The sequence below is a fragment of the Syzygium oleosum genome, unplaced genomic scaffold (genome assembly GCF_021117445.2).
Source record: "Syzygium oleosum isolate NSW1041296 unplaced genomic scaffold, Sole_v2.1 Sole_v2.05, whole genome shotgun sequence".
NCBI classification, from domain to species: Eukaryota; Viridiplantae; Streptophyta; class Magnoliopsida; order Myrtales; family Myrtaceae; genus Syzygium; species Syzygium oleosum.
The window spans coordinates 9517903-9545471 of record NW_026607489.1 but is presented as its reverse complement, the minus strand read 5'-3'; the positions used below and the strand labels follow the sequence as shown (position 1 = coordinate 9545471).

General features: G+C 40.3%; 4 protein-coding genes across 7 annotated transcripts; 3 read left to right on the top strand and 1 right to left on the bottom strand.

The window, feature by feature from the left end:
- Positions 1-2073: 2073 nt before the first annotated feature.
- Positions 2074-8251, bottom strand: LOC115681676 (uncharacterized). Of its 2 annotated transcripts, none has more exons than XM_030605692.2 (13): positions 8123-8251; positions 7550-7604; positions 7373-7459; positions 6303-6436; positions 4926-4984; positions 4773-4827; positions 4642-4692; positions 4202-4241; positions 3555-3592; positions 3368-3472; positions 2925-2963; positions 2539-2658; positions 2074-2209 (listed from the first exon to the last, which is right to left on the bottom strand). In XM_030605692.2, the coding sequence occupies exons 2-13, from the start codon at positions 7596-7598 to the stop codon at positions 2141-2143; spliced, it is 846 nt and encodes a 281-aa protein (XP_030461552.2). In that variant the 5' UTR covers positions 7599-7604; positions 8123-8251; the 3' UTR covers positions 2074-2140. The 2 variants fall into 2 exon arrangements, with proteins under 2 accessions (XP_030461552.2, XP_030461553.2); XM_030605693.2 differs by having other exon boundaries at positions 4654-4692.
- A 4658-nt stretch (positions 8252-12909) lies between these two features.
- LOC115681677 (uncharacterized) lies at positions 12910-17849 on the top strand. Its single transcript, XM_030605694.2, has 5 exons — positions 12910-13200; positions 13619-13689; positions 14151-14256; positions 15894-16026; positions 17443-17849. Exons 1-5 carry the CDS (start codon positions 13118-13120, stop codon positions 17605-17607), a joined length of 558 nt encoding a protein of 185 aa, XP_030461554.1. The 5' UTR covers positions 12910-13117; the 3' UTR covers positions 17608-17849.
- Positions 17850-19503: 1654 nt separating this feature from the next.
- LOC115681609 (RING-H2 finger protein ATL7-like) lies at positions 19504-22431 on the top strand. The gene is made up of 3 exons (XM_030605601.2): positions 19504-19998; positions 20090-20172; positions 21763-22431. The coding sequence occupies exons 1-3, from the start codon at positions 19747-19749 to the stop codon at positions 22076-22078; spliced, it is 651 nt and encodes a 216-aa protein (XP_030461461.1). The 5' UTR covers positions 19504-19746; the 3' UTR covers positions 22079-22431.
- A 1603-nt stretch (positions 22432-24034) lies between these two features.
- Positions 24035-26348, top strand: LOC115681758 (phytolongin Phyl1.1-like). Of its 3 annotated transcripts, none has more exons than XM_056311797.1 (2): positions 24035-24560; positions 24690-26348. In XM_056311797.1, exon 2 carries the CDS (start codon positions 24961-24963, stop codon positions 25795-25797), a length of 837 nt encoding a protein of 278 aa, XP_056167772.1. In that variant the 5' UTR covers positions 24035-24560; positions 24690-24960; the 3' UTR covers positions 25798-26348. The 3 variants fall into 3 exon arrangements, with proteins under 3 accessions (XP_056167772.1, XP_030461682.1, XP_030461681.1); XM_030605822.2 differs by having other exon boundaries at positions 24674-26348; XM_030605821.2 differs by having other exon boundaries at positions 24639-26348.
- Positions 26349-27569: the final 1221 nt, after the last annotated feature.

The following is a 27569-nucleotide window of genomic DNA, read 5'->3' as shown; positions in this document are numbered from 1 at the left end:
GCCATCGGCAATTGACCGACGAGGGGAGAAAAGGAAAAAAAGAAAAGGAAAAAAATTATCTAAAATAAAAAATGCTGACTCATCCTCCGCCGAGTTACATCGGCTTCAGAAATTAATAAAAAATGTCACGTCGGATTTCCGACCAAACTGACCGGAGTTGGAACTTAAGTAATTGTTTTTCAAAAAGTTTGGCACTTAAGTGATTCGACGGAAACTTTTGGCACTAAAGTGAGCGCCGTACACAAGTTTTGGTACTTGTAGTGTCTCAGTTCCATTTTAATTGTGAATACCAAGATATGCTTGTACCTGAATCGGCGGTAGTATATTGTTGGACCACTTGGGGGTTTCGATGGTCCCCTTGGTTTCGACGGAGATGACTTGTAGATGAGCATGGTTGTCGATCTGTAGTCTAGTTAAGAAACTGTTTTGTGAATTCAAATTCCTGTTTTTGACATTTCTTACGCCACAGCATCTATAAACTACAGAATATGCTAAAGGAAGTCAGGTCTCAACAGAAGGTGATGTCTATAGTTACAGCGTCTTCTTATTAGAGATGTTCACGGAATTAAGTCCCACTAGTGACATGTTAAGAGACAATTTGAATCTTCATAATTATGTTACTGAGGCTCTACCCCAACGAGCTATATATGGAGATTACCGATCCCGTGCTGCTTCACGAAGGAGAGAGCCACAACAGTGCCCATAATTCACTGCACGAAAGAAACGGCATATTTTGGGAATGTTTGGAAACAATATATTGCATTGGACTCGCTTGCTGTGGAGGAGCCTAGAAGACGCATGAGCATCGACAAAGCTGCAACCCAGCTGCACTCGATCAGGAAGAAACTTTTTGCAGCTTCTTTGCTTGGATAGATGAGATGAGATGAGACAAGAATAGATGACATCGAAAGTAGCAAGTTCTTCATTTCCTATAATGAATCTCTCGTGCTATTTGCGAATGAAAAGAGAAAGGGCGATGACTTTCCGAATTTCCTTGTCAATCTAAAAGAGTATTGTCCCGACATTCCTACTTTAAAGGATTAGCCATCAATTCACACTTTTTAACATTTTTTTTGTCAGACATTTCTTGACAAATTAATGGGATAAAAAGCCAAAATTATGAGCCAAATTGACCTGTAATTACGGATTCAATATACACGAAATGGTACAAGAGCCCCTCTGAACTCTACAAGGCTCTCTGCGCTCTATATGGCTCCATTGCTATTAGGGTGTCATCATGCTTTGTTGATTGAATCTGGTTTGTACGTCTACCAGAAAAATAGTGATAAATATCATATAACTTGAAAAAATTTTTTGCAACTTGTTAAGGTCTATCCGAACCGCTTAAAAACCTAAGTTGCAATATGTTTTATATAAATGTGGCGTCCCTCCAATTAACAATTCTGATATTTGAGGTGAATTTTAAAACGACGCATTTGAGCTAAAAACTTGTTTTAGTCCTGACCACAAGCAACGGTTTGCATCAGAGGTTGATTGTTGAAGCTATAAGTTTTGGGATTTGATTGGTCTTGTTGCCAAACGCTCTGATGCAATTGCTGTTATGTCTTCGTTTCTATCCTTCTAAGTCCAAGAGCTAGTCCATTATACAGAGGCGACCGAAACTTCACTTGTTGAAATCACAATTGAAAGAATTGGAATTAATTCTTCTACTTGCGAGGTCAATTAGTACAGCCGGCAAGGCAAAAATTTGAATGAGATCCATGGCATTAGTGGCTAAAATAGCCAAATGGCTTGACATTTTCATTTATTCTAATCTCCTATTGTTCATGATGTTAATCTTGTGGAAAGCATAGGGAAAGGAGGAGAAATAGTTTATGCAGCTCTTTCTTGAGAGCTTACTGACCTTTTTATGCTTGATAGGTATTCCGGCTCAATATGGTCACTAAGAACGGATGTTACAATGAAGCAGCAAGTTGTTTGGTTGGGCAGTAGCCTCTACAATTCGACTCGGATCGCCATTTTGTCATTAGTTTTCCTTCCTTTTTTTCTTCACAACTGGTTTTTATTGATGTGACTTCCTCTAGAGCCATTTGTTGTTCCAGTTTAGTATCGTATCACTAGGCTAGTTAGTAGTTAAAACTTATGAGTATCCGATGTTCTGGCTGCTTTTTGTCCCTGTTTATACACAAGCATCTAACTCAATCTTGTACTCCTGTCCGCAGGCGCACTTCACGAGCTGTGATATTCCCTGTTTAAAGCAGATAAACCAATGATTCCGGCAATATACATGAATAAGGTACTAACAAAATTTCTAACAAAAGGGTGTGTCACATAATTTTTTGTTTGAGTTGAGACAGCATATATAGAACAGTAAAATTCAGAGAAAAAACTAGACGCTATAATAGAAAAACAATCTCCTAGTTCTGGAAGATAACAGAGGTTAGGAGTAGAGTGAAACCAATCCCGTTTTATGGGTGCACTCCCCAGTTAACAGCGCAGTGTTCAAAAACGATATTGTCAACACCCATCCACTCTCTTTTTTTTAAAAAGAAAATCACAATTTTGGAATAATTCTACCTTCAGTTTCTCGATTTGATTCTGCAGAGACTGCACGAACTCGGTTTCCCCAACAATATCTGCTAAAAGAGCTTTTTGTTCCTTGTCCAACGTCTTAACATCCATTGCCCTTAGCTCTTCCTGCATTGCACCACAGCAAACAATGATGCTGAAACATAAGTACAACCAAGTAAAATCAATAAAAAGTCCTGGACCTGTACTTCAAGGATCCACTTTAGAACCAGGTACAGCAGATAAGCCGAACCACATTAATAGAACTTCAAATTACCTATATCTTTAATGATTTGGTTCATTGAAACCAAATGCAGACATTCTACATAGGTATTGCATGGTGCGGTGATCGAGTATAATACGTACTTGACAGTACCTATTGCCTTGATACTCACCTGGAACTCATTTGACCGGCTTTTCATTTGCTGCTTCATCTGCAATAATAGGAGTTGCACTAGAACCATTAGTGTTCATGGAAAAATGATGATAGCTGCAAATCGAGGATATTTACTCCTAGTGTTTAGTTGCCCCTATATTACATCATTACAATAAAGGCTTCTATAGTCCAAGTGATTAGAAATTAGACATCACACTCATGTCAAAAGGGGAAATCGAGCTGCTCCATGGCAGTTTCTGCTAGATTATAAAATTGAAATGGAACATGCTTCAGTCAGGACCATGAGTTGGTATGCTCTATTTTCTGGTGTTTATCTCCCAAGATGAGCATTGTAGTGCATATTATCACATATCCGCTCTAAGCTTTGACAATTAGAGAAAATCATTTTAACCAGAGAATCGAAATCAACACATTGTGGAATTTAGATATGGACTACTTAACTGCAGAATTTTCTGCAGCTAGCTTAGCTTTTGTTCTTTTAATCTCATCAAGTTTTGCTGTCGCAGAATCCACACTGAAGATCAGTTCCTTGCTTGCTTCATTGTTCTGTAAGTTCAAGCATTAAATTTAAGTAACTACTCTGTTCAATAAACACAATTTTTTTTTTTTAGTTTTTGTCTGTGAGTACCATGTTATCAATAACCAGGTGATTGGATTTGCCCCTTGCTGCAAAGGTATCAGCATTCGATATCAGATCAAGTAAACCGAAATGGAAATTTTTGTACACATTTCCTCACGGTACACAGTAAGTACATGGAGCATGGCTCCTAATTGTATCCGCTTACTGGCGCTTATATGTAGGTGATAAGTTTTCCTGGTGTAGATCCTGCCTTAAGTTGAAACATCAGATTACAATGACCAAATGAAGCAACAAATGGGCTAACAATACTAAAGACTAGACTAGTAATATGGCTTTCATGACGGATAAACTTGGGTTACTGACAACCTCTGCCTGTCTAGGTACATTGACCGTGCTCCAGCAAAAATAAGGAAAGGTTGACAGAGACTCAGCAGTTACTCAAGGAAATTGACGGACTTATCTCAATAATATATCTGTCAAACTAAACTCATACCGATGGAAAGAAAGATGAAACTATTCTTGTTTGAAGTGTATGGCCAAATGATGATTTATGCTGAAGAAATAGGTGTCATGTTGTTAAAAAGCACAATAGATCATGACGACATAAAAATAGAAACTCTAAAGAAGATCACATGTCAGCAACATATGCCTTCGTTGGCCTATAGTGCAAACTTGAGAAAGGCAAATACCCATACCTCCAGCTGCAACCTTTTCTTCATCGAATGTTTCCTTGACCTGCCAATATTCTGGTTAGCAAAAGCACTGCTATGATCTAAAAAGCATATTACTAACCATTTGGCTGCAAGGTAATAGCCAAGACAGAAAGACGTAAGAGAATTCGAGGCGGTTAACAAACTCTTTCCTAGAGGGGACCATAATATAATTTATAGTAGAGTTCCCATCATTAAATTCAGCCTTCAGTTCACAAAATAAAAAAAGTTCAGCCTTCCGAAGACTAATACTGAGGAACTAAAAGAGGGAAAAAAGTGACTGAAGCAATGCAAACCAAGATGTTTGTACGTGTATTTAAAAGTACATATATTGGAGCACAACAAAGGATGATCCTCCTCGATATGACAAATTTAAAATCTAATGGTAATAGCAAGTCCAAAAGTAGATAAACAAAAAGGAGTACCAAGTCACGCACTTCTGTGTCTGGGCTTGGTATGCAACAGTTAAGCCATCCCTAAAAGAACAGGATAAAAAGACTGTCAGCTGCTTGGTGGACATTCTGAAGTTGAGAGGTCAAAACTTGAGAAATCTTACTTGTAGCTCCTGGAATTTGACATTTATATCCTCAGCAACCTTGGCGTAGTAAGTGCTGAAAGTCCAAGAAATTCAGTGAACAGTTGAAGAACACGGCATCTTTTCGGGTTCAAGGACACAACAAATTTAGATACTTGAGAACAGGCCAGTAACCTTTTCTCAACTAGTTTGGCCGATAATTTTACTCTTTCTTGGTCAATTAGCTCCAAAGTCTGCACAGAACTCCAACAAATATTCATGGTAAGATAACTTTCCCAAGTTTCTTTGTTAAGCATAATCAATCATGTGGCTTAGTCATTTATAAGTTTAGAAAGCCTCACACTCCAGCATATAAAGTGTCAAAATATAACACAGTTGACTTTAAAAGTGTCAAAATCAAAATTTATTGCTCAGCCAGATCTATATGGACAAACTTGAAAATCAACACAGAAATGATTGAAAAATTACCTATCTTGACACATTTTGGGATAATACCTATTCAAGTATTAGCCGCTTCGACGGCCAAAGATCAAAGCAAACAGCTTTTTAGCACATGAAATTTGTCTCCAGAGAACTCTGAGAAGGCTCCAGGAAAAAGATATAGAATTTAATTGCTGCTCTGATTGCCTTTTAGCTTTTCAGCTCGTATCAGATAAACATCTATGTCTTGTAAATTGAAAGACAAATTTGAAACCTCTCCAACTTCCTCTCCATCCTCATTTTCTGCTAGTGATCCAAATCTAAAATTCACGTTGGCCTTAGAGTTCTGCTCGACATTCCAAGCTATGTACTAGCCATCAAAAGCAGCCACACTGTGAGCTTGAAACTATTTTCTGAAACCTTTGGTGACATATTTGTTTCTGATACAGTGTCTGACTCTTCAGAATTATTTTGAGATTCACGATCGTCCATTCCCACATCATATTACAGTGCCTTTATGCCCTAACCTGATAATCGGAAAAGCTGCTACACAAAAAATAATCGCTGCAAACAATAGAGTTCAATGCTTCTCTTTATCTGGTATCTTTCTATCTCGGAGTGGACTAAGGCATGAACCTGAACTCCAAGTCACGGATTTTCTTTAAGATATCATGGACATGAACTAGCAGCATCAACGAATTATTCACATTAATACAAGCGAAAGACCAATCAACCAATAGAGGGACATAAGAATAAGCCTGTAACTTGAAAACGGAAATATTATTTGAGGAATGGAGAACACAGCATACTATTTTTGTTGAATCGGATGATTAGTTGAGTTTCAACGAGATGGAATGGTGCAAACGATTCTTCCAAGTTCCATCCATTACATCTTGGCGAAAAATTTGTCTCTGGAGTTTATTAGTAAGGCAAGCAGAATAGCATCTCATCACGGGATCACCGTGAAGGACAGAGATCACAGTTCAGTATATCGGATATTAGGCTGCAGATCGCTTCCTTCTTCAGAACCCAACAGGTGATCGTGTTCTTCTTTTCCACTCTTTTGGTGGAGTTCATGTAACCCATCACTATCAATTAAATTACACATACATAAATAAGGAGGAGCTCTACCTGTGTCAATGTGCGACAATCAGATTCCAAGGAAGCGACCTTTCTCTGTTCGTCCAATATCTGAGAGCATATTTGACCTTTTGCAGTCATCATCTGCTCCGTTTCTTCTTTAAGTTTTTGAATTTCAGATTTTGCTGGACAAACAACGTTTTTAAAAAGAAAAGCAAGTTAAGTACTTTAAGAACAGGAAAAGATTGATCGCTTTTAACAATTCTATACAGTAGCATACACAACAAAATTACCCGAAAGCAATAATGATTGAAATAAGAGGATCAAAAGATTTTAGCCAAACTAACAATAACTTGCACGAATTGATTGGGTAAATACTTTCGAGGAGATATAGAAGAAGAGTAAAGCTTACATTCAAAAAGTTACTGTAATTATCACACACCAGGTCAAGAAGAATCACGCAGCTCCCAAATCAATACAACAAGCAGATGAATTATTCTCACGAAAGGTACCTCACACCTAGAACAAGGTCCACATATCCAATCAAATCATAGGGACAAGGAGAACAAACACCGACTTAGGGTTGGAAAGATACTCTCTGAAACAACCAGAAATATCAACAATGCACATCCGACATTGGGGTCCGCTCGTGTACAAATAGACCTAGCAAGTCTAATCCACTAATAAAAGACTGACATTTAGTGTTACTGGTACTAGCCAATGAGTTTAGAAAAACCATTACATACCTTACTGAGCTCTTGCAGAAATTTATTACGGTTTATAGTATGTAATTGGCAGGTAGATAAGCAAAAGCAGATAGAGTAAGCACCAGTAAAAAAATTGTCATCTATTAATGGTATTGTTATTTAAAAAAGATCGTAGTCTTTGGTGGATCCACTAGGAAACGGGTAAGATACTGTAACTGAAGCTAAACATAAACCTCGAAGACAAACATACAGGGACAAACTAATGCACGTTAAGAAATGGAGCGCACACATATGCGGATCAGGTAATACATATGTTTGCACATACACCTATCATGTCCTAATCATGTGTGCCTGTGCCTGCGCATGCTCATGTGTGTAAGAGAAGAAGTAGCGAATAAGAGAGAGAAACCAAACCAGAAGTGAGGTCGCTTTCCAGAGATTGAATGGTAGTAATCTGCATTTGCTCTTCGACCGACATCTTGGCCGCCTGATCCTCCACATCTTTTGATACACAATTGCAATTCAGCAACAAATTTTACACATAGGTGTACATGTTCTACTTCAAGAGAATGACAGGAGGTAGAGACGCACCGTTCATTTGACATCGCAGAGTCTTCATGTACTGCAAGTATTCCTCCATCTCAAACTGTACATACATTCATATCATGTGTTATCCAATGTACAAAAGTGGAAAGTCATCAAACAAAAGTGCTTTTCCTTAAGAATTTCCGTGCAGCAATACTGCGTTGTCAAAATCAAATCTAGTGAAAACACGAGATTAATTTCCGATTATGAACTAGCATCTCCGACTCCTTCGTCGACAGAGCCCTGAGCTGAGACAGATCGTGTAAGAACTGGACATTTTGGAAACCTCTGTATCACACCACGAGGAGAAGCTCTAGTGCAGTGATCAAAGAAACCGCTAATCTCGCGACGAAATCACAGAAACGCATCGTTCAGCTGTAACCGCTGAATGACCGAGCGAAGCGCGCTCGAGTCCTCGAAGGAGGCGGAACTAAGTACAGCAGAGACGCCGCACCGGCGACGGTGTCGCGAGCTCGTGATGGCGGCGCTGCGAGCTCGACGTCACTAGCGATCGCGCCGACGGCGTCGTGAGCTCGCGATCGCGGCGATTCCTAGGCGACGAAGAACAGAGAGACGCACCTGATGAGAGAGAGATGACCGAGCGACTTGGCTTTGGCGCGGCGACGGCGACGGCGATCGGCGACGGCGATCGGGGAGAGAGAGAGAGTGAAGCTGAAGGAGACGATGGGAGGATCGGACGTCGGGAACCTGCTAAAATTGGGCGCAAAGAGACGGTAATTTATAGCCTCACCCAATCCCGTACCCGCCAAAACGGAAAGCGGAAAAAATAAATAAAAGAGGAAATGAATAGTCTCTAATATTGATCATGATCGGTGTACCGGAGTACGTACCAAATTTTTTTGAACGGTGACTTACACACTTGAATATTCACTTAACTCGATTCCTTGGGTCCTTCCTTTTCTAGAAAGTTAAAAATTATCAATATCGATAATCCTCGATGTTATCATAAGAATTCTATATCCACAATAAAATATGCCTTGGCTAGCACGAAAACTACTCATTTTGAACAAGTCTCTCGTAACCACCTCCTTTTCGTAATTTTAGCGGGAGGAAAGCTGTTTTCTTTTTTCAATACGATGAAGGAGGGAATGGTCCAAAAATAAAGAAATAGACTAAGAAATTCTAACATGTTTGAGAAAGCAGTGACTTTTAAAATTTCTAACGATAGGTCTTCCATAACTAGTAGATTTCCCGTTTGAATGAGTCCTTACTTTTGCCGTGACATCTAGTGGTGGCCACGGGCCGGTTTCGGCCCGGAACCGGACCGGAACCGGCCCGGTCAAACCCGGGCCCGGCCCGTTGACCGGGCCCGCGGTTCGGAATCGGAACCGGCCCGTGCCCTACAGGCCCGGTTCCGATTCCAGAAATTTTTGAACCGGCCCGGAACCACCAGTTCCGGGCCCGGTTCAAAAAAAAAAAAAAAAGAAGCTGCAATGCTGCTACGGCCTGTTGCCAGGACAGCCCCTGGCAACGGGCAAATTTAAAAAAAAAAAAAAAAAAAACCCCCGCAGCAAGGCCTGCACGTCTGCAGGCCTGCAGCGGGCTTGCGCCTTGCGGCCCGTTGCCAGGGCAGCCTTTAGGCTGCCCTGGCAACGGCCAAGGCCAACGCCCAAACGGGCAAAAATTTATAAAAAAAAAAAGATAACTGTTGCAAAATTGCAACGGTTGTCTTTTCTTTTTTTTTAATCCTAAATTTTCTTCTCATTTTTTTCTTATAAATTCTCTCAAATTCTCTCAATACTCACAATTCTCTCAAATTCTCTTCTCTCAAGTCTCAAATTTTCTCAATACTCGAAATTCTCTCAAATTCTCTTAAATTCTCTCAATTTTCTCAATCCACGCAATTCTTTCTTAATTCTCCTAATTAATCCACTCAATTCTCTCAATCCACTCAAAAAATGGCAAGTGGAAGTCGAGTGCCAACTGGCAAAGGTAAGAATATCATGACGGAATCCCATCATTCTTTTGATCCTCGTGAATATGCAGATTTTCAAGATGATGAAATCAACATTTTTCCCGATGTGGAGCACGTCCCGACGCAAGAAAGTTTTCATCCTCCTGCCGAAATATCTACAACAAAGGAAGCGGAACGAGAATTTATATCTGACATTTGGAATCACTTCACGAAAATGGAAAGGTTTGATATTGGTCAAAAAAGGTATGATATAATTTGTAAATATTGTGGGAAAATATATAAATATACAGGTGGACAAGGATATGGAACATTTAAACGACATCTTAGGAGCAAACATCCAACCGAAACGGGAATCGATATCGGGCAACAACAAATTTCCGGGTACGTCAATCCTAACACTTCCCCTTTATTTCGTTTTAATGAAAAAACTTATAAGGAAGAATTAGGCAAATTTATTTCCGTTGAGCATTTAGCATTTAATTTTGGAGAAAGATTTGGTTTTAATGAATTTGTACAAAAAGCATGTGCTCCACAAGCAAAACGTGTTCCTAGAAATTCAACTAAACGAGTAATTAAAGATCTTTACAAAAATGGAAAAAAAGATTTACAAAACTTTTTTATGCAATTTAATGGATGCGTGCATATAGGTAGTGATATTTGGAGTGATCATTGGCAAAATCATTCTTACATGGGCATAACATGTCATTGGATAGATGACGAGTGGAGTATTCAAAAAAGAGTTATTGCATTTAGAGTTTTCGATGATAAGCATACGGCAAATAATATTTATAGAATAATTAGGCAAGTTTTAGAAGAATATTATTTGCTTAACAAAATTTTTTCAATTGGTTTTGATAATGCCGCAGCAAATACCGCTTCAATTGCCGATTTAGAAAATATTTGTAAACCCGCTTTTGGCGGAAAATTTTTTCACGTTAGATGTGCTTGTCATGTTTTAAATTTATGTGTACAAGATGGTTTGAAAACTCTTGATATTTTTCTTCAACCAATAAAAACAGCGATTCAATTTTTATGGAAACATCCCAAAAAATGAAAGAATGGGGTAAATTTTGTAGAGAAAATGGCAAAAAGCCAAAAAGATTTCCAAGAGATGTTCCAACTCGTTGGAATTCTACTTTTCACTTGCTTAGTGAATCTTTAGCATATAAAGATTTATTATGTGCATTCATTTCTAATAATATACCTCATATTAATTTATACCCACAAGAGTGGGATATTTGCCAAAAAATTTTAGATGTTTTAAAGGTTTTTAATGATGCAACTTATACTTTGTCCGGTGTTTATTATCCTACTACACATTTATTTTTAGTAGAGTGTACTAATATTGTCGGAATTTTTGATGAATATGAAAATGATGTTGAATTACAACATACTATCGTTGCAATGAAAATGAAGTGGCTACATTATTATAGCGAAATTCCCATTATTTATTTAGTTGCTTGTATTTTTTATCCGCGTTGCAAATTGGATGGCTTAAATGATTTTTTGCGAACGTATTATCAATGTTTACATTATGATGCGATAAATGTTACAACCATAGTACGTGAGGTTAAACACGTAGTAATAGAAATATATAATGAATTTTATACTAAATATAATTTAGGTGATATTGGATCTTCTCAATCTACTGAGATACAAAATGACAATACAGGTAAAATTAGTAGAGGGTACCAACTTTTATTACATAGACAAAAAAAATAAAAGGGAGTAATAGGAAATATTTCTGAATTAGAGATTTATCTAACCGTTTCATTTGAGTTTACTGAATCCGAAGGTGGTACAGATTTTTTAATTTTGGATTGGTGGAAGAGGCACGCAAGCCAATACCCAATCCTTTCTCTTATTGCAAAACAGATTTTTTCAACCCCTTGTTCCACAGTTGCGGTCGAACAAGCATTCAGTGCCGGAGGTAATATTTTGGACGAACATCGTTCAAGATTAGCTCCAAAATCAGTGGAAATTCAAGCTTGTGTTGCTGATTGGACGAAGGCTCAATACCGGCAATAAGAGATAGATCGGAATAATGAATCCGAATTCTTTAACGACGGAGATACTACCGCTACCGGTACCGGTACCGGTACCGGAACGGGTAGTGACGATTGAGGGTAAAAGAACTATTGGAGTTGGTAAATATTTCGGGAACCCTTGTTTCTCATACCGGGTACGCCCACGTGAGCTTAGGGAAATCGAAGTATAATCCGACGACATGTGACCTCTGGTCCCCTGCGCACGGAATGCTTAGGTTTTGGGATCATTTTAGGGCATATATATTGTGCTCCTTTTTTTTATAGATCGTTGTAACGAATTGTAATGTGCTTAATGATAATTTATTAAGTTCAAGCCCTCTCTTTCTCTCTTGTCTTTTTGTCCCCAAATTTGATTACAACTTATATTGAATAATGTTCCGTAACCGGAACAGTAATTTTTTAATTTTTTATTATTTTCTTTTCTGTTTTTTTTCTTTTCCTTTTCCTTTTCTTTTTCCGAACCGACCGGTTCCGAACCGGAACCGGCCCGGAACCGTCTGGTTCATACTTGGCCACGAACCGGAACCGCCGGTTCCGAACCGGAACCGCCGGTTCCGAACCGGAACCGGTCGGTTCCAAACCGTGGCCATGACTAGTGACATCAACACAATAATTTGGTTATCTGAATACGTGCCTCGTCTTGTATTGAGGAGAGCCTTGAATTTAAGCTCCATGGCAAATATGGAGTTAAACATCTTCTTAAAAAATGATCGTTTGTATCGATTGTAAACATTAATGAATGAAAAAATATTTTCGCCATCAACGAACATGTCAAAACATAAATTGTCATCAATAATGAAAATATTTTTTATTTACTAATTATTTTAAGCAATACAAACGATCATTTTTAGGAAAACTGTTCTCCAAATCATTTATCTTCTGCGAAATAAACGAGACCTTAAGAAATAAAAGTCGTAAATAGAAATTGTTGAGAGTTGTATCGAAAAAAGACATTTGCATGGTTTTTGCGCGGAAGTCCCCATTGCCTAAATGAATTTTCACTTTAATGCACCGTCTTTGATGGCCACCCCGACATCGATGGGCAAACTTTAACCGATTAAAATCTCAGATCTCGAGTGACCATTCAAGTCCGAAACGTCCGGGTCACTGTCTCGTCACAGTCATCTCGAGCGAAAGGACCGCCGATTTGGTTTCTAATGGGAAAGGAGGTATTTCTAGCGCTCCTCTTCTTGTAGGTTTGAAAATTTGTTCCGTCGGCGCCGGTTAGAGGGACCGAATTGGTTCGAATAAAAAACACACGTGATGAGATTAACTAATCATAATCAATTTTAAGGACCAAATTGAACAATGACTAAGGATTCGAGGACCAAATTGAAGGAAAGACGTATAAATATCTGGAGTAGAACTGACAACGCCGGGGAAACAAAACAGGTTCCTCAAGATTGAAAGCAAGCGTGTCTGCAAGCTCATAGCAAATAGCTAGCTAGCTATCAAGCAAGCAAGCAAGCCCCGCGATTCGAAGAGAGATTGAAGGCGGTGAATCTCTGCGCATTGCGCGACCCAATTCGATTCGACGGCTCGGTTCGAGCTTCGCATTCGCGCCTGGATCTCGAGGGATCGCTGGAGTGGATGACGATGCGGATTCTGGGAAGTGGGCTGATGCCTTGGTTGCACGGCAAGGTCGTCGATCCCCTCCTCCAGATCCTCCGCAAGTACCCTCTCTTTCTCTTTCCCTCTCTCTCTCTCTCTCTCTCTCTCTCTCTCTCTCGAGTGGCTGCACAGCTTGCATGTGGGTTACTGCAATGTTTGATGTTGCTCCGTTTCGTTCGCTACGTCGAAGCCAGCACGCGTTTGTGGTTTGAACGGTGGGTTTGGGATCTATGGAAGAAGCGGGTTGCCCGGGTTTCTGAGTTCCTGGGTCGATTGAAAGATGAGATTTTAGATCTCCGTCGTCGTTGCGATGATGCTTTGGTTGCTCCAGTTCGGATGTCCAGAACGTGCTGTTCCGATCCTGGGTCCTTTTTTGGCGTTGCGTTTGTTTGCGTGTGAAGACATTCTTCTAAGCCAGAATGGTTACGGTAATCGAGGGTGACGAAGGATTGACGTTTCTTCTGAATCTTGAACTCGCAGGGGTGCAGAACCAAAGCAGCTGGCGTTTTCTGCGGCTCTTGGGATTACCCTCGGCGTGTTTCCAATTTGTGGTATGTTTGTTCTTCTTTACCTTTGGACAATGGAGCGATACTTGCAAAACCAAAACACTGCATTTGGCATCCATTTTTTTAGTCCCGGTACACAGTTAGGATTTGAGCTTTTGGGCTATGAGCTCAAGGTCTACCCTCATCCTTATTAATTCGGCCTACTAGAAGCTTGGCGGTACTCTCGTAAGAGTCTTGACATTAAACTTGTAGAGACATGTCAAGTTGGCACGCATCATCCCATTCTAGGAGCCATGTAAGTCTGGCACGTATCCCGTAGTTGAAGAAAGAGCAATGGAACTCGATTTTTTTTGCTCACATTCATAGGCGGTTCTACTAAAAGAGGGACCAGCCTCATTGTGGAGTGCATAATAGAAACACCTCTTTCTTCCCTATTTTGGACCAGAAGATTGCACTGCATCAAGCATTTCAAATGCGAGTTGATGGGCTCATTTTATGTTGAACAGGTGTCACGGTCTTTCTTTGTGGAGTGGCGATTGCCTTGCTTGGATCTCGATGTCATGCCCCCAGTGTGATGCTGTTTAATTTCATGGCTACTCCTTTAGAATTGAGGTAAGCAATTTTGCGGCAGCACTATGCTTCTTGCCCTGAATAATTGAAATAGGACAAGACTATATCAGTATATCTAGAAGCTGCTGACTTCTGTTGATAGTCCCCATTTAGTTTTCACAGATAATTGGATGTTCAGTGGACTAAAAGCATAAGGCTCTAAAGAGTGACTTTTCATTATTAAATGATTGGATAACCAGGGGTCATGTGTTTGATACTTGGCCGACGTTAACATAATGTACGTTTAGAATAAAAGTTTCCAAATATGCTAACCAGCAGAAAACTGATAGTGCTTTAGGTGCCACAAAAAGAATTTGCTAGGCTAACACTCGACATCTGAAACCCTTATCTCCCCAAAGAGCCTCTTGACCTTAACTGGTAAGTTTGAGATAAAGGACAAAAGAGAGTCAAAGTGTGGGAGTGATGCTTTCGGTGCACAGTTTTGGATGCAAGTCAGGAAAGGATCTACTTCTGGAGAGTCATAATGGCATAAATCAGTAAATCACATCTTTAGTCACATATTTGGCCTTTTCTCATAGCAAAGTCATTGTCGTTACATTTGTCAGACTAAGAGCTTAGACCATTGCAGAACTCTGACTAGCCGAGTAGTGCAAGCTGAAAAAGAAGTTGCCCCAACCAAGTAGACCATTTGTCATTCAATGTTATGGGTAAGTGTGTTGTTGATACTTAATGTTGCAATTAAATTTAGATCAGTAGTTAGATACAATCCTTGAACTTAATTTGCCAAATTGGCAATCAACTGTGCAGTTCAAAATCTGAACTTTGAGCATAATTTTGATGGGGAACAAGTTGTATGGCCGAGCTCCAGCAGATGAGCTACTGTTTGGACTAATCAGAAGCCACTTGGTTCCTTAGAGCTTGCTCTCATATCCTCTCAAATCTTAAGGAATCTATTCTCCCAAGAAATCTACCTCTTCCTATCCTGACCCATGACACAGTTTTGGCCCCAAGTTTCATGGATGAGAATGAGAATGACTCTGATTATCGGAGCAGCTCTGTGGTTCTCCGGACAGACCAAGCAACACCTGAGCACGACCCCTTACAGTTGCTTATGGTTTGGATGTTTTGGAGTTCAGTTTTGTCTGCTAAGGTAATGGATATAGGGAGAATCAAGCTGGTGATAGGAGCTGGTCCTTAATCATCAAGACTGGACCGCTCAATGACTGAGCAGTAGTTGTTTGAATTTATAATTTCCAACTGTCTTTGTCATAGTTCACGAGAGACAAGTCTTGTAGCTTCCTGCTTTGGATAGTGTACCAGGAATATGAGAAGAACAAGTTTTAGAGATTAGTTTATGTGCCATCAAAATGGAATCCATAATATTATACTTAACACCCCTTTGAGAAGGTAACCACCGAGGGCCTTTTTGCAACAGAAATCCTAACAATGTTACTGTCTGATTGAATCCATAAACTGCTTTGATCTCCATTGTAAGCTTAGTGCTGAATGAGAGTTCACATTCACTGTGATTTCAGCCTTTGTTTTTCAGTATATTTAGTTCCTAACCCTATATGCTGTTTGCATGAAGCTTATTGTGAGTTATACTTCCAAATTCAGCTTGCCAGCAACTTATTTTAGTTTAATTTGTTTCTTGGAACATGTTTGTTTGGCCTTTGAAGTCTGGTGGTTCCATTTCTGCGCTTTGGCGAGTTCATATCAGGGGGGCCTCATTTTCCACTAACATCTGATGCCTTGAAGAAGGTGCTAATGGGTCGTGCATCTCGTGAAGTCTTACTGAGTATATGTCATGCGGTAAGTGTGGTCACCCTCTCATTATTTCTGGATTGTCTTTTTTCTTCCCCCTTTTTTGTCTACTTTATTTGGAGAGGCAAATTTATTCCATTTACTCTTCTCTTTTGTTAAAAGAAGTTCCATGTATGTCCTTAAATATGTCATTGTTCTCATGTATAATCCAAATTAAGACTAAATGCTACTAGAAAAACACCGACCACAACTAGGCATAACTAAATGGGTTGGCTATGTGAAACATGATCGCGCTTGAATTGTAATCACTCCTATGTATACCTGTCAAAATGGGTCATAATATGAATGTTCAATAAATTCACAACTTACTTAGACCCAACCCATATTTGATGGGTTGAGTTATTATATGGGTTAGTTATATTCAATAAATGGGTCATAAATGAGTTTAGAATGGTAAAATCCAAAATAATAGAGGAGTTAAATGGGTTCACAATTTACTTAATCCCAATTCACCTTTATAACTCTCTCTTCACTTTGTCTCGCACTCGCTCACTGCGCTCTTTCACCTCAGTTTGGATACAAGTTTTCTTAGATTTGATTAAATATGGAAGTATTTTAGTAATATGGGTTGAGTTGGATATGGGCCACTAAATTTGTATTACATGGAAATGGCTCCATTTGGGACGGACTATTTTCGACCCGACCCATCCCATCCGTTTAATGGGTCTAGTCCTATGTAATATCTATGTGCTCTATATCTTACCTCATGGTCTTCTTCAATGTCTTTTCAATTTTTTGCGGACCCCTTTTGACTTGAATCTTTATCCTATATTGACATCTCACAGCAGCATAGTGGCATCATTACAAGCACCCAAATCATCTCGAGCGAGTCTTGCTCATTTTATCCTTTAGTGAGACCCAATTTTCCTCTACTACATTTTTTTTTAATCCTTTCGTTGTCGAGGCTTGGGGTCGCCTTTTGGTTGTAGGAAAGTCTTCGATTTTGCCTTCATGTCCCCTTACTAAAGTCACAGCTAGTCATACATTTCTTTCGTAGCTCATATATATGCAAATCATGATCCTTTCTTCTCTGGAAATCATTCAGAGAGATTCTCTTGTAACCTTTCTCATATGATTTCTTCAAATCTGTAGAGGTCATTTGCACATCCTCTTGTTTATTCGTACACCTTTACACCTGTATTCTGAAGCATTTCCTGACTTCTTTTGTATTTTAGCAGTTTCTTTAAGCTTAAATACTAGAGAAGTTATAAAAGATTGTGTTCTAGATAATGTCTTAGTAATTGTTCTACCAAGCCAACTGAGGCTTCCTTCCAACCAAAAAAAGAAACTGAGATTTCCTGGCTTTATCGTAGATTACTATGCCCGATTTATCATTATGTTGGGCACAGGGAGTCTTATGGTATTTATGTCTTGGATTTGTGAGAGCTAAAAATCCTTTTGCAGTTATTGGGATGGCTTGTTGCTGCGCCTTTTATTTTCGCCTTCCTCTGTGTATTATCTCTACCATGTTTCAAGCTTTTGGTAAGCAAGTTCAAATCCGGTTCGTCAAGCCCTAAAAAGACCGACCATTCGCCAAAAGATGTCAAGATAAAGGTAAGAGATGTCTGACAGCTGATTACTCCTGCAACCCTTGTGTATATAAGACTATTTTCAGCTTTGTATAATGCTCTGCGGTTGTCATCTTTTATGCTGGTGCTAAGGCGCCATGTGGGTCAGAGAGTAACCTGTGAACGTTATGATCACATTTAGAAATCAATCGGAATCTCTACTGAATATGTCATCCACTCGAATGTGCAGTGGATTCAATGTAATTTGTTCTTTCATGGTTATATGAAACGCATTCTGCCATACTGGTGTTGGCGAAGAAGCAGCTAAACTTACTTGGTTTAGTATTGACGCTAACGTGGAAAAACAATAGCTGAAGGAGCACCAATGTTTCCTCTCAAACATCTATTCGCCGGATATCAGAATTCCCATTTATTTCCTTGATGGTTGTGCTTGAAAGCCGATGTTTTGTATGACTCTGTCCCTCCAATACATTTTACCATGAAAGATCATGAGAAATTCGTGGAAAGGGGGAGAGTCAAACTTGCATCGTACCATAATTGAGACGAGTAACGAAGTAGAGGCATTTTCATTGTCCCTTGCGATTCCTCGCCTCGTAGCGAGGTTTCATTCGAAGAACCCAACTGAATCACTACATGAGGTACCGTAGAGAGAAATTAAATTATTAAATTATTTAGATTCATAAAGAAATAACAAATAATATCGTCATCATAATAACTCTATCATTATACTTAACTATAAATTAATGTCGACTGATATAATGATTTATTGAAATGTAATTATTAAGTGGGTGGGGCTAGACTGACCAATCCCTGGGGTATGCTCTTGAATGAGATGATCCTGAAACAGGAAGGAAAGCTCTCGTTCCCATAATATGGCGATTCCAACTTCTTTAGTGCCACCCAAGCAATTGGACCAGGAACCATGGCCATTCCATCAAACCAAACACAACGTTGTACTGTCAACGAGTCGAATGAAACGGATCGGTCGTTCTAGATCAACAGATGGGTCGTACTAGATCAAAACTTCAGCTCGAGAATTGAATGGGATGGCAGGAAAATTCCTAAGTTCGAGTTTAGATAACCCCTAAACTAGGGTGGCTAGCTGCAAAGATCAAAGAGGTTCAGGACCGCATTGCCTTTTCCTAGTACCTTTTATGGGCCGAATCCGAGAAACTTTTAAGATGAAATGGACCTACAATTTCGCCAAACATATCACAGCGGTCCATTAACTAACTCGACTTCTCTTCACATGATTTTCTCCTAGGCTCTCAGCAGTTTGGAGAGAACGAGGATAATTTATTAATTTCCCTCTCTCTCTCTCTCTCTTCTCCTTCCTTCTATTTTTGTTTGCCCTTCTTGTTTTGGCTTTCCCACTCCTTCGACCAACTAAGAGTTTGCGAAGATTATCGATCATTCCACATAAATTACGTGAATCAATTATTTACAAGAATCGCTCCCGGCCAGTCCACACAAGAAGTCAGGAGGACGAAAAGGCCCTCGTGCAAGAGCTTTTACCGGATACTCCAAATTTACATTAATTCGCTTTACACGAATTTGTCCGATCACGTAGAGTGGGGGCCAGTTCATACGGCAAGGTACTCGATAGTTTTCGTCCGTGTCGCGCGTAGACCCGGCATTCTTCCGTGTCCCAATAGCATTCGTCGCCTCACCAATCTCAGCACGGAGCAAGTACTGAAATGAACGCACATGTACATATTAAATTCAATTCGACACCTTCACCAAATAATTTTTGCCTCGTATATTTTCTTTTCCTTTATTTGGGGGCAACCTGCCTTGGTATTAAATCCGTGATAAATCTGAGACGTCTCTCCCTCTCTCTCTCCCTCTCTCTCCATTCTGACCGCGGCTCCTCCTGTGGCCTTTGCTCGCATCTGAGTTTTTCTCCTCCGTGCTGACACGCCCCGCCCCCACGCCCCGCCCCCCGTTCGGGCCATCATCTCGGCGGATCTGCATTGTCGTTCTCCTGCAACTTCTTGAGCATTTGATCCCATCGGCCCGACCATTTTCTTGTTCTTTCTTGGTTGTCTGGTTTGAAGGAGTTCGTGTGTCACTGTCCTCGGTGCGCCCCGACCGTTTGAAATCTTTCTTTCTCGCGTTGGGGGTGGTGCGGGGGAGAGATCTTGATCCCTTTGCCAAATGACAGCCGGGTCGGCGGAAGATGTCTTCTGAGACCGAGACCGGTTCGAGCTCCGACCCACCAGCGCACTGCTGCTCCTCTGCTTCGCCCGGCTCCAGCTTGGCCGAGCTCAAGCTGTACCAGGCCTTCATCTTCTCCGTCCCCATCGTCTTCACGTTCGTCCTCCTCTTCTCCTTCTACGTGTTCTATCTCCGCCGCCGGAGGGCCGATTGGGTGTCTCTCCGCATGCGCGCTTCTTTACCGATCGATGGGCAGAACGTCGACGTCCCCAGAGTAAGAGACCGATGGGTCCTCGTGTTTTTCTTCCCCCAAGGTTGGATCTTGCTCTGATATTGTTGCTGACTGATCGATTTCTCATTGGCAGCCTGAAGTGGGCCTGACGAAAGAACTGAGAGAGATGCTTCCCGTCATTGTGTATAAAGAGAGCTTCTCGGTCAATGACTCACAGTGAGTACATGATGCAACGGCCTTTTTTCTTTAGTGTTTGAGGACCTGTGTGGCGTGGCTTACTGTAATGTTGCCCTGCTTGTTGCTCTGTCTCGGGATGTTTTAATCGGTTTCGTCATCTCTTTTGTGTTGTTGAAATGAAACTCCTAGAGGCTACAGGTGGGACACATGATGCGTAGAATTAATTCATCTTAGCTGATTCAACTGGACATAGATGCTGTACATTCGAACATTTTAATCATTCTTGATGGGGTGATTTGGACATTCTCGGCATCTAAAGAAAGCATAGTCTCCGGGCTTTCAGCTTTTGGATTCGGAAGGACTTTTGCTTATCACAAACTTCAGCATTGTAACTCACTGGAAAATTTAGAAGGCGAATACATAGCAGAGTTTTAGAGTAAATTGCTCAAGAAAAGATTGTTGCCTCACGGAGATTGTGTTGGCTTGATTGGTTGGTCATCTTATTTACTGGGCACTTCTTTATCGTCTTATCTTTTGCCCAACAGGTGTTTAGTAGACAACAAGACGAAAACTATGCGCATTTGACATGTAGGTTAGTGGTGGACACAAGTATTCAGAACTTTATAAAGGGGGTGATTTTGGGTCAAGTCTTGTTATCTGGCTTTAGCCAAGGCGGAATCTTGATTCTCGTGGAGCAGTACTATGGGAAAACCTCTTAGACAAAGTTAAGTGGGTACCTTTAGGTGGGAAGTGAAGTGATGAAGTATCGTATCCACCCACAGAGTTCAAAATAGAGAAACTTTCTTAGTAGTGGTTTTCTTTTTTGGGGCATGGCAGAATCAGTGAAAGATCCTACGCATAAGCTTTAAGGGTAAGGCATTTACCTGCATTGACATAATAACTGTGGATGAAATGGCTCATGTCATTTTTTTCCTCTTTTTTTTATTTTTCATGAGAGTGTGGGTATAACTTTGAAGTAAGTTGGTCCTGCAGCTTCAAGTATGTAAATGTTATATAGGAAAAAAGTATTCTTTGGCTTCTTTAGAAGGGGATAAATCGGGGAGAATCAAAGAGAAATAGTTTTCCCTGGGAATGGCACTTTGCTGTTACAGGTGCTGCTTGTGATTTTTTTTCATTCATTTGTTCTATTTAAAGTTTTTTCTTAACCAATTGGCACATATTGGTCCATCATGAGAAGTGCCTGGTTCAGCAATCCTTGAATAGTGGTTTTGGGGCTCTGCAAGCATGCTATAATCACACTGAATCTCACTCTGGTGGTTTGGTCATTTACAATTTGTGTTGGGCTCGGGGTGATAAATATGTGAGAGATAGAAATTAAAATTGCAGCTTTTCGGAGGTGCCGGTGCATGCTTATTTCCAGACTGCTTGGCATTGCTGCTCAGCTTTATGGCAGGCTATTGCCTGTTGATGGTGATACTGTCCATTAATTGGAGCGTACTGCAAAACGCACCCTGAGGAAATCCGAAGGGATAAAGTTACGAATGTTAGCTAGAACTTTTAGTTAGTTTGATGCACATTTTTAACATTAAAACGATGACCTGATCTTTTGATTGTCTATTGATCTTTTAATTGTCTATCTTTCATAATTTGAAAACTCCGTGGCTGCAGATGTTCGGTGTGTCTCGGGGACTACGAGGCCGAGGATAGGCTTCAACAAGTACCGGCGTGTGGTCATACTTTTCACATGGGTTGCATTGACCATTGGCTTGCCACCCACACGACCTGCCCCCTTTGCCGCGCCTCTCTTCTTGCTCCTACTAGATCCATTGAGGTCCAAACAGAAGCAGGATGTGGATCTTCTGCCCAAGAGGTTCTGCAGGTTTTTGAAGAAACACATACCATGCAATCTCAGCAGGAAAATGGTTTTCTCAATGAAGAAACAGACTCTCAACCTGTTGTTCTTGAAACAGAACGGCATCCTTGATTGGCTTGAGGATGGTGGACGATTCCTATGGGTCAGCACTTCATCTCCCGCTCAATTCATTCAACATTTCATTTTATTCATGAAGCCGATTTTAAAAATCAGTTATTTAGATCCATTAGGCCAGCTATTCAATGTAGATTAACTGACATCCCTGATTTGAGCAATAAAAAAGTGTGCCTCAGTCAATCTAGAATTTCTACTGACTAGGAGATTCAATTAGATTGAGTTCTGTCTCTTTGCTTCTGTTCTGTCTCCGAAGTACCTCATGGAGCATTTATAATGGGCTTGTACCAGGATTAGATCCCTGCACTTGTATTTCTGATAATCTATGATACAAGTTCTTTGCCCGCCAATACCGGCTCCTTTGTATCGGTTTGTCGGAGCTTTTATTTTACTCGTGGTAGCTGTTGATTTTCTCTCAAACTTTCTGTAAGCGATATTGTCCCCATCCATTCATTTGGTCAGCTAATTGTCTGATATCTTGCACCGACAGCAATTGACTCACGGTAGGTCTTGCAAGCGAAGCTTTAGGTTTCCTGTAGAAAGCATTTGTTGTGATAGAGAACCACCATGTTTCTACTGAAAATTCTCTTGGAGTAGTGATCATTTCATTTCTATTTTCATCAACAAAACATGTTGGAATTATTTTGTAAGAGCTGAAGTTTACCAACAAGATCAAACAAGTTGATCGCATCAGTCAAGGATTGAGCCACTTGGGAGTTCCAAGACAGTTATCTCGAAGGCCGCCGTCTCGCCAGTAAGAAGCTGCAAGCTTTTATATGTCGATTAGAAAAGTTGAGAACTCTGTTGACTTTTACTCGAAGTAACTTTCTCAAATGAGGTTGAGCGAGGTTTGCCTGGTCTTGACGCGATCGGAAACCTAATCGAGCTACATGCTTTGGTTGGAGAGAGGCTCGATAGATTGGAAATCACTAGGTAAGATTAACATTGTTAATACCTAAACCTTTCAAGTACTCCAAAACTTCCATTTGCAACAAGTCATTCTCATATACTTAAATAGTGCCAACATACATGTCTTACACACCCAAGAATAGAACGTACTTGGATCAAATCCGTGCTACGCGTAAGGAGGGCTTGTATGGTCTCTGATGGGACCAATCTATCGTCGTTACATAACGGTAGAGGAGAGGTGGACTATCGAGAAATGGTGGTGATGTTGATGGTGGAACTCCTATCAATTGGAGACGACGTGGGTGGCGATGGTGGTGACGATATACAATCAATCTTCTTCTATCTCGCAAAAAATAATGACTTCGTCACCCGTAGTTGCTAAACGTTCTCGCAGTTACCATTAATAATGGTCAATTAACTTCAATCATCTTTTTCTCTTTAAACTTAGCATTCGATTGTTGTGGAAATACGAGTTTGACCAAAAAGCAGATTTAATAGCATCAACTTCAAAGAAAAATCAGAATATTGATTAGCGATAATGACACAAATAGTCTCTGAATTTTGGTCCAATATACAATGTGATTCATAAACTTTTAGTTTATTCAATGTGATCTCTAAACATTAACCCAATATACAATATGATCCCTAAAATTTTAATTTTTTCAATATGGCCCCTGGACTAGTCCCTGAACTAAATGAAAATGTACATTGGGATTAAATGAAACATGTATCAAAAATCCAGTGATCACATTGAACAAATTAAATGTTCATGGATCACATTACATATTGGGTTAAAGTTCAAAGACCATATCGAACAAATTAAAAGTTCCAGGAACATGGGCCAAAGTTCCGGAATTGCTCGTGTCATTTTTCCTATTGATTATTCTAAAGTTCTTCCTTTTACAGATTAACATACACGTTTTCCAATTCACACCATTTTGTGGCGGTGATGTCTCTCTATACGGCGGTAGTTCTCTTTTCTTATCTGATGTATTAATATTATAGGCAGGCAGGCGATCACATACCCTATTTGCATCTTCAAATCATCATGAATCATCTACGGTTCTCTTTATTTCATAAAAGATGAAAAGGGGTTGGACAAAATCAATTCTTTATGAGATTTCTTGCCGCCTGCATGTGGATGACCTGTGCCTGAGCGCAAAGACGAAGTAAAATAACGTGGGACGCGCGTAGGCTTGCCTGTTCGCCAATGGAACACAAGAGGAGGAAGGGTCAACTCGGCTCAAGCTCAGCTCTAACTGGCATGAGGGTGATTGGCGATTCCGTTGCATTCTGACCCTTACAATCCCCGAAATCCGCCTGCCCCGAATCTCGCCCCACCCACGCCGTCTTTTGCAGTTGGGAAGGTGGTTTAGATCATTGCAGTTCTTGAACGGGTCAATTTCTGCAGATCGTTGCCAGTGACGTTGTCAAGAAACTTTCAAGTTTCATATCTGTTGGGTCGTCGAGAGATTTCGAGGACAAATAGACGAGAACAGTGTTTGACTCGCGAAATTCTTGATTCTGTCCTCCTCCTCTTCTTCTTCTTCTTTTATCCGTCCGCTTCCTTGTAAGTATCTTCGTTCTTTTCGTTTCCCCTTTATCGATCGCTGACTCTTGATCCGTTTCTTTTTGCTTCTGTGTGTAGTTCTTGGTAATTTTTTTGATGGGTTATTTCGCCAGATTTCTTTCATTCTAGGAGATACCGGGTGCACCCTCTTCCATGCATTGAGATCGGGTTTTCAACGTTTATCAGGGGTCGATTGCTTTATGAGAGCTGGCTGAAGGAAGTGACCATATCCGTTCATTGGTTGTTTTGATTACTGAGCTGAAGGACCCCTTGTGACCCTGCTATTGAAGAGGGTTTTTGAGGGTTGTGTCCAAGATCTGAGTTCTCACAAGCTGAGAGGGGTGCTTCAATTCTGAATCTATTTTGGCTAGTGTCGGTCAAACAATCTTTTGTGGGCATCATGGATACTATCCCGAATATGGTTCACTATTGTTCCGTGTCAAGGGGAAACAGAATTCTTTATGCTTATAACGGGGGCAACCCCGAGCTAGATAACTTGGGCGCCTTGTGCTTGGAAAACACTCCTGCTTTCCATAGATGGTACTTTGAGACTGTGGGTAAGAGGACCTTCGGATTTCTGATTGAAGATGGTCACATCTATTTCGCGATTCTTGATGAGGGTCTCAGGGACCGGGGCGTCCTGCAGTTCCTAGAGCGCGTGAGGGACGAATACAAAAAGATTGCTAGAAAGGGCTCGAGGGGAAGTTTGTCGAGTATTAACTCGGTCATAGTACAGGAAAAGCTAGTACCTGTAATACAGCACTTGATAACTTCGTTGGAGCAAGTTCCTCAGGGTGGTGATGACTGGCCAATTGAAATCGCTGCATTGGATCAGGCAGGCTTGTCCCCGTCGCCGAGTAAAATGGATGGGGTAAATGAAATCGGTAGCTCCACTAAAGCCCCTTTGTTGGGCAAGATTGGTGTGCAAGAGAAGAAGAAGACCAAGGATCATGTTCTTGTGATGCGGGATATTGAAGTGGAGGAGCACCGGAGGTCATCCGACAGAGGAGTCAGAGTTGATTCTGCTGGCCTGGACTCTACCAACCTAAGCAGATCAGGTTCTGCTGTCTTAATGCAGAAGGATTTTGGTTCCATGAGGAATAGATCAGGCTCACAAAACATTAAAAAGAGATGGTGGCGCCTAGTTCGCATTGTTCTTGCCATTGATGCTGCTGTCTGTGCAGTTCTCTTTTCCATTTGGTTAATGATTTGTCTCCGAACCGAATGCATGCGCTGAGGAATTTTCTCTGCTGTGATGCTGCAATTTTTCTCATTCAATGAAGACAGTTAGTGGAGGGTTCAAGTTCATGCTCTTCTGATCACTACAACTTGGCTTCCAATCTCACAGATCAAAGTAGCTGGCTTCTTGGCCATTTTGAGATCATGAAGTGGGCCTTTTTCAAGGAAGGATCTGAATGGGATGTTCTTGATATTGTTGACTGTCTCATAATCCTCTTGGAGGTAAAGTGATTTACGTTGTATCTGTGATACAATGGAAGTCATTGGATCTAGGGTCCCCTATGCAAAAGGAAAGAACGTTAAGATGACAAGAAACCATAGGGATCTTGGTTGGAGTATCTATACCATACTTGCATTGGTGACAGTTGTAATTATTTTACATGTTGAAAATGCGAGTCTCCCTTTTCCTCTCTAAATTATGTTTGAACTTTGTAGTTGCATCTCTGTAGTGTCGAAAACACATTGTAAATCTTGCAGCTTTTTACCTACATGTTTGATCCCTTCGTAGTCCATGTCATTGCTAAAATACTAATTGTGCTTTTTTGGTGATTCTTGTTTTTCACTTTGGAATTGTTTAAAAATGGCGATGTCAATATTAACATAGAAAAATAGTTTCTTTACAGTGGTAGTCATAATTGATGATTCTGAAACGATAAAATATATTTAAGTAGGCCGGTAAAAGATTAAATCATAGTTTGTTTAGGGTGGTTTACTCTTTTAGTTGGAGCCTTTGGCTTTAAAGTGACTCTAGTGTTTGGCTTTAGTAATGACTTCTATAGAGATTTGTTGGGAAGGTTCAACTTCTGAAGCTGTTATTTACATGGGGTTTACCAAAAACTTAGAAGTATAGACACAACTATAAAGGAAATTACTCTTATTCGAAGAGTAATTTTTGAAGGAGATGGATTTCATAACTATTCAATGTGTGTCAATGGTCACTTACTCTGCCTTATCAATGGATCCACCAATTGGTATATTTCAACATTCTGTCTCCTGGAAAAAGTATGATTGATGAGAGAGTGGGAATCTATGGTGAAAGTCAAAAGCATAAGCCACGAATCCCTGAGGAGAGGGGAGGGAGTAGCTTTTGCCATAACTCGGTGTCAGCCTTTACATATTGTGTTTTGATGCCAAATACTCACTTAGAATCTGTAGGAAGCTCTTAGCGGAACACACTTTGTTTAATCAGAATCTACTTCCTGAGTTTTCTGTATAGCCCAAGAAGAATGAACTTTGGTATTGTGTACTTTGAGGCACACGTATATATCATCCTTCGTGATGTTCTAGATGGTGTAATTGTCGACATGGATAATTGTCTTTTGCATCACATGCTAGGATTATCTTGACAAGGCATCTAAGTTGGATCTTATGCTTTGAAGTCTAGGCTCTATTAGAAGATGGAGATATGAGATGGATATAAATATTGTATTGATGGAATGGGTAGATGCTGATTACAATTATATAGCAGGGAATACCCAGACATACATTTGATGTTTTACATGAGTTTCTTGTCAAATGAGACAATGCATAGCGTGTTTATGAGCATAAAAAATAGTGCGAGTAATGATCGAGGAGTCTAGGTATTAGAGAGGAGAAATAGCTTTTACGGAGAGGAGAGATCATATTTACACCTGTGCTAGTTTTTGCCTATTGCGGAGGCAAGACATTGGCGAGCCTTGGAGAAAACAAGGCATCTACATGAATTCTTGTGCTGTATACTTTGGACGCTAGATTTTGGTTTAATAAACAGCATTTTACAAATGTGGAAGT

Excerpts from the sequence above, each read along its gene's own strand:
- LOC115681676 (XM_030605692.2), bottom strand. The coding sequence starts at position 7,598 with ATGGAGGAATACTTGCAGTACATGAAGACTCTGCGATGTCAAATGAAC. Across the intron at positions 6,437-7,372 it reads GGAAAGCGACCTCACTTCTG|CAAAATCTGAAATTCAAAAA; the intron begins GTTTGGTTTCTC and ends TTGTTTGTCCAG. Across the intron at positions 4,985-6,302 it reads ATTGTCGCACATTGACACAG|ACTTTGGAGCTAATTGACCA; the intron begins GTAGAGCTCCTC and ends AGTTCTGTGCAG.
- LOC115681677 (XM_030605694.2), top strand. The coding sequence starts at position 13,118 with ATGACGATGCGGATTCTGGGAAGTGGGCTGATGCCTTGGTTGCACGGC. Across the intron at positions 13,201-13,618 it reads CTCCTCCAGATCCTCCGCAA|GGGTGCAGAACCAAAGCAGC; the intron begins GTACCCTCTCTT and ends TTGAACTCGCAG. Across the intron at positions 16,027-17,442 it reads TACTGAGTATATGTCATGCG|TTATTGGGATGGCTTGTTGC; the intron begins GTAAGTGTGGTC and ends ATCCTTTTGCAG.
- LOC115681609 (XM_030605601.2), top strand. The coding sequence starts at position 19,747 with ATGTCTTCTGAGACCGAGACCGGTTCGAGCTCCGACCCACCAGCGCAC. Across the intron at positions 19,999-20,089 it reads AGAACGTCGACGTCCCCAGA|CCTGAAGTGGGCCTGACGAA; the intron begins GTAAGAGACCGA and ends TCTCATTGGCAG. Across the intron at positions 20,173-21,762 it reads TTCTCGGTCAATGACTCACA|ATGTTCGGTGTGTCTCGGGG; the intron begins GTGAGTACATGA and ends CCGTGGCTGCAG.
- LOC115681758 (XM_056311797.1), top strand. The coding sequence starts at position 24,961 with ATGGATACTATCCCGAATATGGTTCACTATTGTTCCGTGTCAAGGGGA.